Genomic DNA, 20,849 nt, shown 5'->3' on the forward strand with positions numbered 1-20,849 from the left:
GGTTGAGCCGTTGCTAGTGGATACGACCTGGTTACTACCGCCGCTGCAAGACCATCCCGCTTTGCGGCGGGCTCTGGTGAATACCAGTAGTAACTTAGAACCGGTCCACTAGCACGGTCCACGCCAATCCCTCTCTGGCACAGAGGATCCACCTCCTGCCAGCCGATTCGTGACAGTGAACTACCTGTCCACTGTGGGTTACCTACCTACCTAATAGGTCACCCACCTACCCACTGAGGGTGACATACCTACCTAATGAGTTAACTATCCACATTCTGTGGAACAGCAAGGAGGGAATATGGGGGCCTATAGATGGGAAGATGTCACCTTTGACCTGTAACGACATATTACATTTACATACTCAATTTTTTTGTTTGACAATGACATTATTATTAAAGAAACTTTTGTTCATGGAAACATTTTCTTCTAATAAGCTGTCTTTCACTGTGGCAAAAAACCTAGAACATTTGCATTGTAATCGGTTTCCAGAACACAGGATATAACAGCTGACGTTATACTCAGATACATTTATAATAACTCTGCTTTTTTCCCCTCTCTCGCGTGTCTCATTTCACTGCAGCTTCCTGGAGCTCAGCCTATCGGTCTGTTCTTTTTCTTTGAGCTTTTCCATATCATGCATAGAAATATCTGGGATGGCGTAGCTGTATAATCTTTTCCACATCAGTCGCTCTTCTACTAAAATACCCATCTGTTAGCTCCTCTATCAGCAAACAAGCAGAAGTAGTGAATGCATTATGAAAGATAATGCTCATGTTTGTACACATTTCAACTAAGTAATTAGGCATTTGGGGAAAATATGGAAAAGAGCAGTATTTCATGTGTAAATAAAGTGCTTGGTTTTAAATAAGGTACTAAAATCACACCTCAACTCTTACTTTGAACAAGGTAATTTGCAGTGATTTCTATCCTGGAGAACTTATTTCATGTGGAGCAAACAGATTGACTTAATAAAACCATTTTATAATTTTTTTGTACTGTACAATCAATGTTTTTATTCTTCATGTTTTGCACATAAACTCAATACATAGAATATATGCTACATAACTGACACAGTAAATATTTTAGTACAGTCCTGTACATGCATTTGTTCACTTCCGTTTTATTATGTATTTTTGCACCATTACACTTCAGAGGAATGTTGTTAAGAACTGCCCTTATTAACCCCTTCCTGCTCCATGACAGACATTTACATCTTGAATTGCTTTTCTATGGCCGCAAGTAAATGGCTTCTTCAATCCCCACGGACAAATTTGCTGTATGTGCATATATCCTTTGGTTTTCTCGAAGTTTGCTGTATCATTGTTTTTAGATCTTTAAGTCTAATGTTTCTTTGGCATACTAAAGTACAATTATAAGCATTTCATAATTTTTTTTACTTTTATTGACAAAGTTTAAGTTTATGCAAAGATATTAACAGTATTGGCTCTTCTTTTTCAAGACTTCTGCAGTTTGCCTTGGGATGCTGGATATCAATTTCTGCATGCAGTAATTTTTCCGCCACGATGTCCCGTCACTGTATAACACCCGTAATGAATTACGGGCATATACGGGTGCAAACGGGCAGTTACAAAACCCCATAGGCTGCAATGCAATTTAGTCACGGCCGTCAGGGGTTTTGTAACGGCCGGGTTTCGCAGCTGTAGTGACGGAACTTCTGACGGAAGTTCCTAAACGGAGAAATTCATAGTGTGAAAGCAGCCTTAGAAGGTAAAGCTGTCTGATAGCTGACATCCATTAGTAAGCCAGGGCTTAGTTATCCTGTAAAATTATGAATGCAAACCTGCTATAAATACTAAATACACAAGTCCTAGGGATATTTGATACTGTAACTCATATGCCATCATGACACTACATCTGAGGTATCAAACATAAATCCATTCAACCTATGAAGGGCCTATGAAAGAAAATTATACTCATAAAATTGTCTTTTATTGAAAGCACATCAAATATGCACACATGAAGCAGATAGTGATAGTTGCCAAATGCAATGTAGAGGGTGAACAGTATCTACAAAATATTATAATGCAGCTTTATATAAGAATATAGTATTTGTGTACTGGGACAATTCGCTACAGCATAAGATATGCTCCTCCACACAATATACAACAATGGTTCACAAACCAAAGTGTCTGTGCATATCTCTAACATTAGCTCTTAAAAAGTGACTTATGTGCATATAATAACACAAGTAATGTATATAGTATCAATATGAACGTTATTACACAAGCCTTATAGCAAGCTAACAAGACAGCCAACACTAACAACCTAGATAGGCAGCGAGTGCCGCACTAAATAGAAGTGACCAGAATATAGAAGCCACAACAGTGAACTAACACATTTACCCCTGTGGGAATAGAAGACTGCCGCCCGACCCCTACGATCGTTTCGGAACCCTTTCTCAAGAGGTACTCTAAGAGGTACTAAATACTTCAGTACCCACTGGCACAAGAGCACAGGGAGGAACAGAGTACTATAAGGAAAGCCAATGCCATCCTGGTAATGCCAGGCTTCCGATGCTTGGTTTGTATCTGGCTGGTTATAGAAAATAGGTGGAACACTATTACCATCTGATGGAAGTGGCTACTGGGGTTATTATGGGTGGTTTGTCCTAGCTGTTTTATGGACTTACGATAAGTCCTGAATTAGTAATGGTTGCTGTCAGATGGCTTCCAACTACTAATCTAATAAGTAAGGGAAAAAAAGGCACACACCATGTTTAACAAAAACAATTTATTGAAATAACCCCCCCCCCAGGTCTCTAATTAACCCTTTCATTTCTTTAAAAAAATATTTTTTAGTCTTTGTTTCTTGATCTGACGTAGTCTAGTCTTGAACCAAAGTAGTCCAGGTGGTCTTGCTAAAATTAGAGAAAAATTCCTCATCATGGTGAAAAAAGCATTGTTTATAGCCAAACTGCTTCTGGATCATTGGGAGAAGTTGCTCTTGTAGGTTGTTAAGATGTCATCTTTTTTATGGCAGTGTTCTTAGGCAAAATTGTGAGTGAGCCCACTCCCTTGCCCCTGGTTAATACAGAGCAGGCTACTGGTGATAAATACTCTGGTTTGGCTAGTATTTGAACATATTCAACATACATGGAGAAACAATTTTTTTCCATACATTAAGGCTTTTCAGTGAGAAATATATCCAATCTGACTTTCACAAGAGGTAAGGCCATTTTCACACTATGTTATTGCATTGGGAACTCTCCCGATACATGCAGCAAGCATATATTTGGAGCCCAGTCGCCCGCTGGAGGCCATAACAGTTTCATTTTAGCCCCTGTTCTGTGACTCCCAATTAGATTTTGCTCTATTTGAATAACACCCAGCATAAAAACATATAAGTATCATTAGAGCCTATGATAAATTAAGTGACAACTATAGATATGCAATGATGCTGTTTATCTATTTTATGTATATCTATATTCTGTCATTATTTATCTAAGCATACATGCATACTGTATTTTTTCTTTGCTTACTGTACATACAGCAAATGAGAGTAGAAGCCTGTGGCTTGAATGCTAAGCAATCACTGCCATCCAGAGAGATTATGTTCAGTGCTGTAAAGGGATAATGTTCAATCATGCAACAACTGCCTTTAGGCCTTTCGTGCCCCTAGCAGCACAATCATAACCCTCTGGGAAATACCGTAGAGAGCAAAAAATGATCAGCGCGGCAGAATAAGAGAAATGCTAATCTAAGCTGCTGTTGACATCTGCAGTAGGAAATGGAGCATACATGTACTTTACATTCCGATGTATTTTATACATCACATCTTCACTCAAAATGAAGTGTTTATTATTACCAAATTACGTACAGAAGTTCTCACTGCAGCTTCCTGCTATTACATGCTGTATCTTAAACAATTAAAACATGCAAAATATAGTCTGTGCTTTTACAGATTATAAACTTTAGTGATAGAAAGCTGTTAAAAATTATTATGCTATTATTCTCTGTTGCAAACAGTAAACTACATAGTCATAGTCAGCCATTGTGTGTTTTAGCATAATATGGTAGTTGCAATGTGACTGTCCTTCAGCTGTAGAAAACTGCACTGGGGCTTGTTTACTATGGAGTATTTTGCTCAATATTTGATCCTCATTTGGTCGTTATTGTTAAAGGGGTAATCCAGCCAAAAACTTTTTTTTATATATCAACTGGCTCCGGAAAGTTAAATAGATTTGTAAATTACTTCTATTAAAAAATCTTAATCCTTCCAATAGTTATTAGCTTCTGAAGTTTTCTGTCTAACTGCTCAATGATGATGTCACGTCCCGGGAGCTGTGCATGATGGGAGAATATCCCCATAGGAACTGCACAGCTCCCGGGACGTGAGTCATCAGAAAGTAGTTAGACAGAAAAAAAACAACTCAACTTCAGAAACTAATAACTATTGCAAGGATTAAGATTTTTTAATCGAAGTAATTTACAAATCTGTTTAACTTTCCGGAGCCAGTTGATATATGAAAAAAAGTTTTGGCCTGGAATACCCCTTTAACCAAAGGCAGGAATGGAACCAACACTCCTGTTTTTGGCTAAAATGCTAGTAACTTCCTTGCGGAAAAATTATGCAACTTGCTAGCTAACATAAACTGTGTTTCAATTCTCCACCACCTCAGAACTGGCAGAGATTTAAGAAAGGGCACATAGACTGCCTGATGCGCAGGGATTTATGTAGGAGCGCAAACCTAACCATAATTCCTGTGAGCTAGAGATGAGCAAATCAAATCTGACGAACCCGAATTTAAATATCGCCGCGATTCTATAGCGTGAATTGCCTCATTAAACTCCATTTAGTGCGGTCCAGGCTCCAGGGCATCTAAAATGGCGGATCCACATGTGAGGACATGGGGCAAGGAACTCTGGGAAGGCGGGAACAAGGGTAGGTGGGATGACCCTGAATCACATGCAGGATGCAGCCTATCAGAAGCCAGTCACCCCTGTGATGTCACAGCCCTATATAATTGGCAGCCATTTTCCGGCTAGTCACTTCATCCTTTCACTGCAGATAGATAGGACTGTCATCACTTTGTGTGTTACACTGAAAATAATTTTTACTGCAGCCATTAACCTCCCAGTCACTTTCTACAGCATTGTATTACAGAGAGGGGCAGAGAGCTGTGTGCTGCCTCATACATTTGAACAAGCTGGCTCAGCTTGAGAAACCTTAGCAGAGGATGATGGAATAATTATTCAGTGCATTTCTGCTCTCTTTGTTCCACAACAAATGGTCTGCTGGTTATACTAGTCTGTAGACAGTATAATGCACACCCAGCAGTCCATTCTTAATAGTCTGTGAGAGAGTGCAATTTTGGGTTTAGTATACAGCGACTGTGTGCTGCAGCACTGTTGTGTACTGCTGGTGTTGTACAAAAATAAGTTTTTTAAGCGTACTGTAGCGCATTTTTCTGCCCTCATAAGTGCATACCATATATCTACATCTAAGTAGTGTACTATTTTGTACCTTTTAATCTGTCAAGGGCCTAGATACTGTGAAAGTCCAGGCAAAAGTAATCACCGGCTGGTGTTTTACTCCACTTCTTCTTTAAGCGTACTGTAGCGCATTTTTCTGCCCTTATAACTGCATACCACATACCTACATCTAAGTTGTGTACTATTTTGTACCTATTAATCTGCCAAGGGCCAAGATACTGTGAAAGTCCAGGCAAAAGTAATCACTGGCTGGTGTTTTACTCCAATACTTTTTTAACCGTACTGTAGCGCATTTTTCTGCCCTCATAAGTGCATACCACATACTTACATCTAACTAGAGTACTATTTTGATGATGATCTAATACAGTCAGCAGCTACTGCCCAGCCAAGAAGTGGAGGAGATATCCGCCATTTCCTCTGCTAGGCGTGCAAGTAGTGAGGAGGAGAGTGACATGGGAGGTGGTGTTGCCAGCTTTCAGGGTCCTGAAGCAGACACTGTTGAGAAACCTGAGGAGGATGAAGCTGATCGCAATTGTGATCTGAGTGCAGAAGGGGCTTCATCATCATCAGGAGAAGAGGGTTGCAGGTTGCCCGTGAGGCAGCAGCTGAGCCAGCAAGGTGGTAGCATGGTTGACAGTCAGCATGGTGGCAAAAGTGGAAATTCTGGAGCCAAACGTGCCCAGAGGAGACCACCTGCTTCGCGGAAGCCTACCTTCTCGGGAGGTAGTGGAACAGGGGTTCCTGGCGACGACGGCAGTAGCAATCAATTAGTGCGGACGGTTGGTGGGAAAATCAGCTACTCGACTGTGTGGCAGTTTTTCTACAAGCATCTGGAGGAGGTTCACATAGCCACATGCAAGATATGTCAGCAGAAGGTGAAGCGTGGCCAGGGTCCCAATGTTGGCACCACAGCCCTGCGTCAACATATGCTTCGCCACCATAAAGCGGCCTGGGAGAACTGTGGCTCCGATGTAGTGGTCCAGCCTGCTGCATCACCCAGTGGCACGCCGATCCCTCTTTCAGCCAGCCAAGGCTCCACCACCTCAGCCAAGGGAGCTGTGTGTCATACCCTCCTTCTGTCACTCCAGATGCTCCTTCTACTTTTAGTCAGCCATTCTGCCAAAAATCCATCGGCAAAGCCATATCTAAGAGACAACAATGGCGCAGAAGTTGAATGTGCTCCTGTCCAAGTTGCTGGTGCTGCAGTCCCTCCCTTTTCAAATGGTGGACTCTGCACCTTTCAGAGAACTGATGGCTTGTACCGAGCTGAGGTGGAGAGTCCCAAGCCATCATTTCTTTGCGAAGAAGGCAGTACCAGCCCTGCACAATTTTGTGGAAGAGAAGGTGGGCCAGTCCTTGAGCCTGTCAGTGTGTGTACCAAAGGCCATGGCAACGCCGATGTGTGGAGCTGTAACTACGGTCAGGGGCACTACATATCCGTTACGGCTCACTGGGTGAATGTGGTTTCTGCACAGCCACAACATCAACTTGGACAGGTCACACCACTTTCGCCTCTAAGCTCTCAGGCCATTGGTCCTGTGACAGTGTGCGACTCCGCCTCCTCATCCTCCACCATGTCCTCAGCCTCCACTGCACAGACAAGTCTCAGTGCCCCTTCAGCATACCATGTGTGCAGGGCACTGCGGTGTCACGCTGTTCTTCACATGGTTTGCCTTGGTGAACTGAGTCACACAGGTGAGGAACTGCTAAAAGTCATTCATAAAGAAATCGGAGCATGGCTCACTCCACGAAAACTGGAAATGGGAACCAAGGTGATCGACAACGGGAAGAACATCTTGTCTGAGGCATGCGCCCTGCATGGCAAACTTGTTCAATCTGGTTGTCAAGTGGTTACTGAAGTGTTCCCTCTATTTGCAAGACATTCTAACAATGGGAAGGAAACTTTGCATAAAATTCAGCCCCTTGTAAACCGCAAAGCACACCTTCCTTGAGCAGCCCCGTCAGAACGGTAACCCCCAACATAGTCTGATTTTCTACGTTGCCACACGTGTTGGAAACAATGGCTTGTCAGGGCACTGAAGACGTGGCAACTACATCTCACGACCACATGAGCCCTGTGGCGGCTGAACTGGAGGAGGAGGAGGGGGAGGCGCACAGTGGAGCACAGTTTTGGTTTTGCAAAATGGGCAGTTTTTCTAGTCATCTGACAGGAGAGGAGGAGCAGCCAGAGGAGCTAGAGGGTTATGAGGAAGGCGAGACAGAGGACCCAGACACACCATTGCAGTATGCAGTGGAGATGGAGACAGGGAGTCCTTCCGAGTCACTTGCACAAATGGCACAATGCATGCTCACTTGCTTGCGTATTGACCACCAAATTGTCACTATTTGGCAGCGAGATGACTTCTGGCTCTCCACCTTATTGGACCCTTGCTACCGCCACAAAATATGGGCCTTTTGTACACCCACTGAGAGGGAGGACAAACTGACCTACTACAGAGACATCCTACGTAGTCAGTTGGCCGATGCTTATTGGCGCTATCGTCCATCCTCTCGCAGGTCTGACTCGGGGGGCCCTCTTCGCTCACCTTCCACTGCCATGGCTGCTGGGGAGGGGTGGGGTGGCAGAAGCAGTACCAGCTCCATCAGCAGCCTGAGTCTACAGTAGCTGATGAGTATCTTTCTTCACCCGCATAGTGAAGCAACTCATCATCAGCAGGTAGACCGGGAGCAGGACCTGAACCAGCAGGTGGTGGCATACCTTGACATGACCATGCCAACACAACTTGAAGATCCGCTGGACTTCTGGGCAGCTAAACTTGATTTGTGGCCGCAACTAGCTAAGTTTGCCCTGGAAAAAATGTCCTGCCAGGCCAGTAGTGTGCCATCAAAGCGAGTGTTTAGTGCAGCGGGGGCCATGGTCACCCCAAGGAGAACTCATCTTTCTACAAAAAATGTGGAGAGACTGACCTTTGTGATGATGAATCAGGCATGGATCAGCCAGGATTTCCACCCACCAATGCCTGATGCATCAGAGTAGATTGACCATGGTGCCACACCAACACTTCACTTCACAAGATTTAAGGCGCTGCTCCCCAGTTACAAACATTCCTCCACATCAGACCTTTTTTCACCCACCTTTGTCACTGAGTACTGGTATTGCCACCCACCACACCACTCTGTCACTCTGTCACTGGGTCACTCTCAGGACTCCTGATGATGCTGCTGCCACCCCCAGGCTGTCTTATTTAAATTTGAAAATTAATCTTTTTATCGTTGGGATTGTGAGGCCCTATGGTCTTCTCCTGCTGTCGCCAACTTCAGGCTGTGTCATTCAGCCACTTTATGCTGCCACCAACTCCAGGCTGTGTCATTCAGCCACTATATGGTCTTCTCATGCTGCTTCCACCTCCAGGCTGTGTCATTCAGCCACTATGTGTGGCCATCAAGTCCAGACTGTGTCATCAAGCCCCTATATGGTCTCCTCAAGCTGACAGCACCTCCACGCTGTGTCATTCAGCTACTATATGGTCTCCTCATACTGATGTCACCTCCAGGCTCTGTCATTGTGCCGCTCTGCAGCAGTGATTCTGATTGTGCCTGTAATCTGCATGACAGACTGAATAACAGGATTATTTCACTAACACAGCATACTCCCTATGAGTGTTAGGACAAGTCAAAGTGTTCTACTTCCCTATTCAACGATAAAACAAAGGAATGTCCGGTGCCAAGTGCGTTAAAACGACAGGTATTTTTAATTAATGAATGAATTTATTTTTTATACATTTTTTTATATTCATAAATACTTTTCTATTGTTTATTACTTTGTGTAGGGCTGTTATATAATTGCATACATTTTTAGTGTAATTTTTTTCTGCTTGAATTAATGTATACATACACATCCATTGTTCCATTTCCATGTTTTCCACATGTCTTTATTAAGTGTGATGTCATGATACTAATAATACTAATACTAATAATACTAAGAAAGTATTTAAAGTTTGGATTTTATCCTGTATCTCATGCCATGACTAAGGACCTGTAACGGTCGGAAACGCGTCGGCTCCTGTTTGTATCTGCTGATCCTACAATAAAATACCTGTCGTTTTACCTCACTTGGCGCCGGACATTCCTTTGTTATATTGTTGATCCCGTCTGGGGACGCTGCCGGCTAGCCCGTGCGCTGGTGCTGGAAACACAAGGGAGAGAGCTGTCCACACAGTGTTGCTACCCAGTCTACAGCCATAGACCATCCACCTCGGCTGTAGGAATACAAGTAAGGATCTATACAGTATGGATACTACTGCTCGGTATTGGGATGGCGCTAAAGGAGGGGAGGTTTTGCTGCCACAACCTCCCCACAACCTGGACAGGAAAGATAAATCCCGTTTGGTGTTTGAAAATTATACAGCCCAGGATAATCCTGCACCACCACAAGATCTCATCACACTTATGAGATGGTTGGAAACTATTCAAAAACAAGAAATGCGCCTTTGGTGGGACTGTACGACTATTTCCATGTATCTAACCAAATAAATGGTGCCCAGAGGTCTCCGCATAAAAAAGCGACCGATTAGAGTGTTTTCGGCACGCTTTGAAGAAAAGTGGGATAAAGCTTTATCCGAATGCTCTAAAAAATGTATTGAATACATAGTGGAGGAGGAAGAATTAGAATTGTCCACAGTAGACACAGAGCTAAAAGCAATAGAACAACCAATTGAAACCGTTTGAGTCTAAACCTGAATATATGACTCTGAAAGATAAAATCAAAGAAAAAATAATTGGTCTTGAAAACGCAATAATGGACACTAAGAAAAATTTATTTAAGGGTGCATTCACACGGAGTAAATGGAGAGTAATTCACAGTAATTTTTTTTCGCGGGAAATTTGCGCGCAATTCGCGCGGAATTGCGTGCGGACATGAGGGAGACTGAAGTTAAGGGTTTTTCAGCCATTTCCGTGCAAATTGCGCGCGGGAGTATGTGCTTCGTCCGGCCAGACGAATAAATACTTAGAAAGTATTTAAAGTATTTAAAGTTTGGATTTTATCCAGTGTGTTATGCCATGACCTGTAATGGTCCGAAACACCTGTCGTTTTACCGCACTTGGCGCCGGACATTCCTTTGTTATATCGTTGGGGTCCGGTCTGGGGACGCTGCCGGCTAGCCCGTGCGCTGGTGCTGGAAACACGAGGGAGAGAGCTGTCCACACACAGTGTTGCTTCTACTTCCCTATTGAGCCTATATGTAGGCCAGAATTTGCCATTTTTTCAGAAAATTCGTTGAATCAGTTGTATCTAATTTTTAAAAATTCACTCATCTCTATTCTGAGCATCAAAGATGCGGGTCTTAAATGCCCCACTAAGTGTGGACCCAGCCTTATTCTGGTTTCACATAAGCATATAGAAACATATTCACAGCTGACATAATTTTTCCTTATTACAGCTGCAGCCTTAGGCAGGTTTCATGTGAGAGTATTTTATAATCAGAGCTAATGTTAACATGGTTACACATGAGTTAACATGGGTTGTTCCCATGGGCCTATAACATAAGTGCATATTTTTTAAAAATGCAGCATATGGTACTCTATTTTGGACATTGAAGTCTATGGAAAGAAATAAAAATGCAGATACATACATATTTTTTCATATTGCATCCATATTCCATCAGTATTTTTTCATAATTTACATATGTTTTGTGTAATTTAAGTTCCTGTCTAGTAGCCCATTAGCAATACAAATGCAATACTGATGATTAGTATTTCATCCGTAATACGTTTGTAGTTTGGATCTGTATTACGAACATGTATCCATATGCTTGCTGGAAGTGGCCTGAGAGTGCTCTCACACAGGTTGTTTTAATACACCTCTAGTTTCTACAATAAAAACAATATTATCCACTCCTTGTTTTGTGAAATCAATCAGACCTCTTTAGCAACTTTAAAATCTTTTTTAAAAAGACAGTTTTGTTTTTCATATTTTTTCTGCCATATTTTATTTTGTAACATTTAAAGGAGAACTGCGTGATACATTTTTTTAAGTCCCTCTGTGCCCGGGCTGCAGAAACATAAAAGACAATCTTTAACTCACCTTCCTACATTCCCCCGTTGCGGAGATATTGGCATTCTGTTCCTCCGATGCTGCTGGCTTGTTAGGTTCGAAACGTCACAGTGCAGGCAGCGTATCGCTGGCCGCAGCGATGTCCCGCCTCCTCCGGTGATAGGCTGAGCGCACTGTCATGTAAGGAGCCTAGGCAGCAGGGAGAAGGCGGGGCCCGGGCTCCTTACATGACAGTACGGTCAGCCTATCACCGGCTGAGGCGGAATATCTCCACAATGGGGGGAACATAGGAAGGTGAGTTAAAGTTAGTTTTTTATGTTTTTGCAGCCTGGGCACAGGGGGACTTAAAACATTTATGTTCTCCTTTAAAATATGCACATTTCTTCTGGCTTTTTGAAGTCCTATAAAAATCCTATGGAAAAACCACCTGAAAAAAATACACCCTACCCAGAGCATGCTGCTTCTAAAATAAAAGGCACAAACACTGGCCATGCTTTACTAAGATTGTTGTTTTTTTTTTTTTTTTTTTAGATACATACATAATGGAAAAATTTGGTTTGGTTCTTTTAGTTTCATTAAGCGCATTTTTCAGTTCCGTTGTTTTTTCATTTTTGACCTAATTCGTTATTCTGAACTTATCGTTATTCACTCTAAATTTTGCTAAGTTTAGTTTTTTTTTTTCATTTGGCTTTCCATTCTGTTGGTTTAATTTTTTGACCTCATTCATTATTCTAAACTGTTTGTTATTGTAGAGTGAAAACATAATCTGATACAGCATTCGTAGCTGCATTCTATCTGTAAAGTCACCATGGGGGAGATTTATCAAAGCTTGTGCATAGGAAAAGTGGAGGATTTGCACATAGCAACTGTTTAGACTGCTTTATTTTTAAGTAGGCTTCTGAAATATTAAAAGAAGCTATTGTATTGGTTGTTGTGGGCAACTGCTCCGCTTTTTGACTGCACAAGTTTTAATAAATCTCTCCACAATAAAATATATACAACACAGTTCCTGTCAGTATGACTCCACAAAAACACAAAAGGGTAAGCTGGTTGACCAAAGAAGATACACATGACAACAACGCAGCTCGTCCAAAAAACAAATCAATGAAATATTTTGAATGATTTTTATTGTTCTCAGCAGAAATTCTGTGTTTCCCTGTCTGGCATGCAGAAACAAAGTACGCCGGATGCTGCACAACTGATGCATGTTGTCAGCAGTTGAGATTTAGGCTAAGTTCACCTATGCCGGACACTGGACATATGTGAACCCAGCCTTACAGAATTTTAAGAGAAATTACCTGAAAATCTTGTGGCACTCTGAAATGTCACAAGATAGAGAAAATGGGAGAAATTTCTAGTTAAAGATCAAAAAATTTATGCCAGTCCTAAAGGAAAACACATTGGAGAAAGATGTCTGAACCCTTTTAAGAGGTGCAGGCCTCCCACTAAGCTTGTCCACTTTTTATGAACACAGTATACAAATGCAAAACATTCTAACATTTATGTGCAAATGAGGCCTGCACAACAATTTTCAACTTTTCTATGCCAGAGAACCAGTGTATATGACTTAAAATTTCCAGTTTTTCAGAACTGTGGAACTGAATCACTTCTATGAGCCCTAAAACCATTCCAACCATGCCACTCTAAGATTTTAGTTAGGGTGTGTTCGCATATAACATTTGCAGCAGATAGATGAGATTTTCTTAATCTTCAGGATTTTTATCTGAGCAGAATCTCCAATGCAGTTGTCACGTACAGCCCTCATGACCTGGCGTACGGACACGTCCACGCCTCTCAGAGAAGAGTGATCGGACAAAAGAACCATAAAACCAGCAGAATATTTACTCTAATATTCTAACTCTAAGCTGCCACCGTGGCACGTTCACTCTCTGGTCACTTGAGCCAGTGACACAAACTTAAATACACACTGTTTGTAGGTCCCCGTGTCTTTCCTGCACACGTGACCTCGGCTGGGAAGGTATAGGGGTACTCTGCTTCCACGCTCAGTTTCACACACACCTACCACAATAGGCCCTAAAAATGAGCTACACACACCCCAAAACCAGTCCACATGCCCACACACCAATACGCTGCCACCATCTATCAGTAGGCCGATAGAACGCCTCCGTTCATACACAGATTCTTGCACTCTGCACTTTGACACCAAAACTATGGTAACAGCACGAGCCACACTTATACACTAATACAACTATATAAGCTATAGGGCTATAGGTCCGTTAGAGCATACAAGGCTACGCATTAAAGTTATGGCTTTAATGTACATAAAAGGGTACAGTACTTAATTACAAAAAGAGTTAAAGAAACAGACATACAAAATGTGCAAAAAGAGTTATACAAAATAAAAGGGGAATAAAAATCAGAAGAGTTCCATACTTAACGTCGTTGAGTAAAGTCCTAATCTGTCCTGGGGCCAAGGAAGAAAATAGCGGCACAAGTCCATTCAGAATGGGCCCCAAACTTGTAACAACTAGCTTGTGTTGGGTTAGAAGGGAGGTCTTCAGTGTCTTCTTAGATCAGCCCACATCATCCCACCTCCCAAATGTCCCAATGTCCTCTCAAACACAGATTGATAGTCCATAAATCATAACTCCCATCGTACACAACAGATGTGACATAGATGGCAGTACACTTATTGATATGGTGAGATTATAACGCACATTTTGATAGGATACATGAAGGGGTTATATGTAGGTATAGGATACATGCAGCTTAGGGATACATACAGCTTACTCTATGGGTACAATGGGGTCATGTTTGGGTTCTACATACAGCCTATTATTCGGGGATCATGATTCTGGGGGATATATAACTATGGCTACTAAGGGGAGCCCTGAAAAACATATATCTACACTGGGACATATTTCACTATATGTAAAATGTAAGCCTTTTGTTCCAGTTGGCACCAAACTGGCAGGATATGCACGATTAATCCGATCAGCAAACTAGCTGTCTTGAGGCTCCTCACAGCTAGGGGCCAAGGGATATGTTAAGTAACCAAAAACAGGGAGGTAACCAAATGGAGGCAAGATCAAACAGGACAGGGGGGTATACAGCCAAAGGAAAATAATCAAAGGTCAAGAGGATATATACATTTCAAACAGGATCCCAGACAGTAAGGAGATAGGAGACAGAGATCCACCATATTTTCCCCAAGAAATAATATCTTCAGCCTATATTCTCTACAGCAGTATTCTAAGTAAAGGACATTTCAAAAATAGCAGTGATTTTCAGTACTGCCAAAAGGGTTTGAGTGCTTTATAGTTATGCAGATACAAATTCCAGAATGTGATCTACTGACACATCATTATGGTTTGGAAAAACTAATTTTTTGGATGTTTTTTTCCCTTTAAAATGTTATGCACGTACTTATTTGGTGTTGTTTTCAATATGTTGTTCCCTTTATCTGTTTTCTGTTCACAGAGTTGTGTGATGAGAATCCCCATTCAATGCAAACAACCAGTAAGACAATGGCATCTGCGGAGGGTGGCTATAATTTTAAACCCATATCTCGGTGTCAGCACATCAGGAAGTTCAGTATTAACAATGAAACAAGTACCAAGAAGCACATCAGTAATAAAGTAAGCATTTGTGAAATGATGTGTACTATATGAGCTTTATAAGAACACTAGTAACAAATGTGGCTGGATCAACTGATGTGTATATCTGTTTATGAGACTATATCCAAATAGATTATGTTGTGTATTCTGTGTGTATAACCAGTCCTGAAGATGCACATGAAGAATGCAAACATGTAGGTCCAGTCCCATCACCCAAATGTTCCATTCTCTACTGATTAGAAAGTGGAGACAATTGTCACATTCATAAATCTTTTTCCAAGATGGACATTTTCCCTGCCTATTGAAAAACTAAAGGGATCTGTATTGGTATGCATACCAAAAACCTGGTGCATTATAGTATGAAAAATATGTTCTCATAATACAATTTCTGTAATTCAGCTCTTAAGCATTCTCTGTGGTGAGTGACACTTTGGCTTCGGAAATGACTGTATTGTGATAATAATGTAGAGCTATAGAACAACATTATTCATGTAGAGCTATAAAACAAAATTATAGAGCAAGCTATAGAACAAAATTATTCATGCTTTGCTCATTATTTTATACATTTTAGTGTCCCTTTTCTTCCTTCTTAGCATAACAATGCTTTAAGGGGTAATATAGTCTATAATACTTATCCCTATTCACAGAAGAGGGGACAAGGGTCTAAACACAGGGGGCTTATTACAGGAGCCAACTTCACCGTGATCTCAAGAACAAGGACCTGAGTCCTCTTCAAAATGGAGCAGTGGGCTGTGCATGCTCGACCTGCCATTCCGTTCCAACGGGAGATTTGGGTCCCCATTTTTGAGATTGGGCGTTCCCCCTGCGACCAGTCTCCCGCCCCTCTCTAGTGGATGAGTGTTGTACGCTGAAATACCCCTTTAACAAAACATGATTTGATCGCCACCTTACTGCAACCCCCCCTCCCCCCAAAAAACAAACAGCAATTTAAGACTTCCAGGATGTCTCTCAGTGCAGTCATGGCCGTAAATGTTGGCACCCCTGAAATTTTTCTAGAAAATGAAGTATTTCTCACAGAAAAGGATTGCAGTAACACATGCTTTGCTGTACACATGTTTATTCCCTTTGTGTGTATTGGAACTAAACCAAAAAAAGGAGGGGAAAAAAGCAAATTGGACATAATGTCACACCAAACTCCAAGAATGAACTGGACAAAATGATTGTTACTCTTTCAAAATTGTGGAAAAATAAGATTGTTTCACGCATGTGATGTTCCTTTAAGTGTGATGTTCCTAGGGCAAGTAACAGGGGTGGGCAATATAAAAATCACACCAGAAAGCAGATGAAAAGGAGAGAAGTTCGCTTAGTGTTTGCATTGTGTGTCTGTGTGTGCCACAATAAGCATGGACAACAGAAAGAGGAGAACTGTCTGAGGACTTGAGAACCAAAATTGTTGAAAAATATCAACAATCTTAATGTTACAAGTCCATCTCCAGAAATCTAGATTTGCCTTTGTTCACAGTGTGCAACATAATCAAGAAGTTTGCAACCCATGGCACTGTAGCTAATCTCCCTGTGCGTGGATGGAAGAGAAAAATTGATGAAAGCTGTCAACGCAGGATAGTCCGGATGGTGGATAAGCAGTCCCAAACAAGTTCCTAAGATATTCAAGCTGTCCTTTAGGTTCAGGCAGCATCAGTGTCAGAGCGAACTATCTGTCAACAAAGCTTATTGATGGTTATAGGAAGCTGGTTATTTTTTTCCAAAGGGTGCACAACCAAAGATTAAGTTAAGGGTGCCAATAATTTTGTCCAGCCCATTGTAGGAGTTTGGTGTGACATTATGTCCAATTTGCTTTTATTCCTCCCTTTTTTGGTTTAGTTCCAATACACACAAAGAGAATAAACATGTGTATAGCAAAACATGTGTTACTGCAATCCTTTTCTGTGAGAAATACTTCATTTTCTAGAAAATGTTTTACAGTCAGGTCCATAAATGTTGCAACATTGACACAATTCTAACATTTTTGGCTCTATACACCACCACAGTGGATTTGAAATAAAATGAAACAAACTCCAGACTGTCAGCTTTAACTTGAGGGTATTTACATCCAAATCAGATAAACGGTGTAGGAATTACAACAGTTTGCATATGTGCATCCCACTTGCTAAGGGACCAAAAGTAATTGGACAATTGTGTGTGGTATTCCCTCATTATCCCAATTACTATGAGCAGATAAAAGGTCCAGAGTTCATTTCAAGTGTGCTCTTTGCATTTGGAATATGTTGCTGTCAACTCTCAAGATGAGATCCAAAGAGCTGTCACTATCAGTGAAGCAAGCCATCATTAGGCTGAAAAAACAAAACAAACCCATCAACATTCTTAAAAAGAAGGAACATACCTGTGAGCTCAGCAACACCAATAGACCCGGAAGACCAAGAAAACAACTGTGGTGGATGACCAAAAAATTCTTTCCCTGGTGAAGAAAACCCCCTTCACAACTGTTGGCCAGATCAAGAACACTCTCCAGGAGGTAAGCATATGTGTGTCAAAGTCAACAATCAAGAGAAGACTCCACTAGAGTGAATACAGAGGGTTCACCACAAGATGTAAACCATTGGTGAGCCTCAAAAACAGGAAGGCCAGATTAGATTTTGCCAAACGACATCTAAAAAAACCTTCACAGTTCTGGAAGAATATCCTGTTGGCAAATGAGACCAAGATCAACTTGTAACAGAGTGATGGGAAGAGAAGAGCATGGAGAAGGAAAGGAACTGCTCATGATCCTAAGCATACCACCTCATCAGTGAAGCATGGCGGTGGTAGTGTCATGGTATAGTGGGCATGTATGGCTGCCAATGGAGTTGGTTCTCTTGTATTTATTGATGATGTGACTGCTGACAAAAGCAGCAGGATGAATTCTGAAGTGTTTTGGGCAATATTATCTAATCATATTCAGGAAAATGCTTCAGAACTCATTGGACGGCTCTTCACAGTGCAGATGTACAATGATCCAAAGCATAGTGCAAAAGCAACCAAAGAGTTTTTTAAGGGAAATAAGTGGAATGTTATGCAATGGCCAAGTCAATCACCTGACCCAAATCCGATTGAGCATGCATTTCACTTGCTGAAGACAAAACTGAAGGGAAAATGCCCCAAGAACTGCAGGAACTGAAGACAGTTGCAGTAGAGGCCTGGTAGATAATTACCAGGGATCAAACCCAGCAATGTCTGCTGATGTCTATGCGTTCCAGACTTCAGACTGTAATTGACTGCAAAGGATTTTCCACCAAGTATTACAAATTGAAAGTTTGATTTATGATTATTATTCTGTCCCATTACTTTTGGTTCCATAGCAAGTGGGAGGCACACATGCAAACTGTTGTAATTCCTACACCGTTCACCTGATTTGGATAAATACCCTCAAATTAAAGCTGACAATCTGCAGTTATAGCACATCTTGTCCATTTCATTTCAAATCCATCGTGGTGTTGTATAGAGCCAAAAATGTTAAATTGTGTCGATGTCCCAATATTTATGGACCTGACTGCATATATGTTTGTCAGATATCATCCTGTGTACCTGTGTCTGTAGAAAAAAAAATCTTAGTTACTATAAGGCAATATTCCCCTATTTCTGTGAGGTAAATATAATGAGTAAGGTTGATAAAGATGTTTCCAAGGTAGAGCAGCTTGCAGCACAGTTGTGGGGAAATAGATTGCTGTGGAGATCTGGCGTAAGACTTTGCTATTTCTCTTTAAGGTGAATATAATTTGAAATGCACATATTACATCATTTTTATTAGTTAATTAAAGTTCCAAGTAGAATACATTAGATAATTGCAACCTGTAACCATTGCATACATCACATTCTGCAACCCTAAAACAGGCAGGAAACAGCTTCACTTAAAACAGGGGCATCTATAGAATTTTAATGGTATAATAAAACTATCAATTGAAGGATAACTCTCTGATAGCTTGGATAGATAATTGAACAAGAGATGTCTTCTTAGATTAGGGTTTTGTACAGCTTCAGACTGTAGTACCTTGGGCACACCAGTGGAAATCATTCTTGGGGCCCATGCTTTAGCACCCAGACCCCCTCCCCCACCATGGCATTTCCAGGCTTTTGCACAGACAGCATAGCTACAAGACTGTGATCTATGTATGATAATAAAATGCACCTCTTAAAAAACAGTCATACAGTTACCTTGTATTTTCTCCATACAAGGAGCAAATATTATCATGACACTATTACAGAAGAAATATCAGTAATCCGAGACCAATATTACTAATATCACTAGATTTGAGACAAATAATACCACCACTAGATCCTGATAGATATATCCACATCTTTCTTTTTTTAATTCCCCATACTGGTCAATGAGCAAGAGAGAGAAAAGTTCCCCCACCCCTTGTTTGAATAATCATGAATAATAACTCAAAAAAAATAAAATAAATGATATGCTCACCTTTTTTCTATGCACATTTTTGGGGCACTTTTGGTAGAAACGGCCATACATATGAGGTAAAAAGGATTGACTGATGATCTAATATGTTTGGGTCTCTAAATCCCCAATCTATTGATTTGAACAAAATAGAGGGGGTCAGTTAGATGCTTATTCCCTATTCTCTCCCTACTAAACATTTTTGTACACTAGATAGGAGGTCTGATTCAGACTACCCCTGACATTTGATAGTTACACTACCACACAACAAAGCTGTGATCTTAAATGTGCCCTTATGGGGCCGAGGTAAAATATGTGGCTTACACATATTTGTCCACCAGAATTTGGCTTAGTAGTAGTTCCTATTGTATTTTATATCCTTGTTTCAATATGGCACCTTCTTGTGATATTTTTTTCATTGTTATTAACATAGATGCCAGGGTTTAATAAAAATGCTTATCTTGATGAGTACATGTATGGAAGTCTGTTCAGACTCATATGTATTATAGATTATGCAGTGCGTCTTTTGTCAGGTGCGCCTCGGGTATCGGCGAGCGCATATATTATGCGCTGGCTGATTCACTGATGTGCGGTGACTCATTTAGCGCACCATGCATGCGCAAGTAGTTGGCGCTTGCGCGGATCATACTGTTTTGATCCTGGGCATCTATGACGCTCCTGCATCAGCTGACCTATAGTAGTCAGCTGATCGGAACTACACGATGTGGAGCTACGCAGCCGCAGTCTGCGAAGCTGTAACACACAGACGCAGGATTTTTTATGCGATCAATTAGATGAAGATGCGATCGGTGACATGGATCAGTGTAAGTGAAGTCCCAGTGAACACATCCGAAGTTTATATATGTTATAGATGGCTGTTTTTTTTAGTTTTTCTATATTTAGATTGTTTATGTATCAGAATCACTATGACAACACAGTTTAGCCAATAGGATGTGGCTATTGATTGTAATGATATATGTATAACTCCTGTTATGTAACCAATCACAGTATGTTGTGATTCCTATATATATGCACATTGTCACTTTGTTTGATATGCTTGAAAAAGGCAGTTTGTTGCCGAAACGTTGCACATGGATAGCAAATAAAGTCTCATTCCATCTACTGGTCCTCAGCTATTTGGTGCTGTATCCACTTTGGACTTTTGCATTCCTTTCCGGGTTGGCATTCCCAGATGATTACTTGCACATGCTGATTGGATCGGTGCTGTCTCTCCTCTTTACCTATTATTGTATTTTATATACCGTATTTATCGGGGTATACCACGCACTGGCCTATAACACGCACCCTCATTTTACCAAGGATATTTGGGTAAAAAAAGTTTTTTACCCAAATATCGATGGTAAAATGAGGGTGCGTGTGTGCGCGTGTATACC

General features: G+C 41.2%; 1 protein-coding gene across 2 annotated transcripts in view; it reads left to right on the forward strand.

Annotated features, from left to right (window-relative positions):
• The window catches only part of LOC130355786 (uncharacterized), a 477,167-nt gene that overhangs the window by 446,799 nt on the left and 9,519 nt on the right, over positions 1 to 20,849 (forward strand). For both annotated transcript variants that reach the window (XM_056556452.1, XM_056556451.1), the window contains one exon: positions 14,911 to 15,068. In XM_056556452.1, the coding sequence (XP_056412427.1) occupies positions 14,911 to 15,068 (158 nt within the window). The remainder of the gene's footprint in view (positions 1 to 14,910; positions 15,069 to 20,849) is intronic.

This window comes from Hyla sarda, chromosome 2 (assembly GCF_029499605.1).
Source record: "Hyla sarda isolate aHylSar1 chromosome 2, aHylSar1.hap1, whole genome shotgun sequence".
Taxonomy (NCBI): domain Eukaryota; kingdom Metazoa; phylum Chordata; class Amphibia; order Anura; family Hylidae; genus Hyla; species Hyla sarda.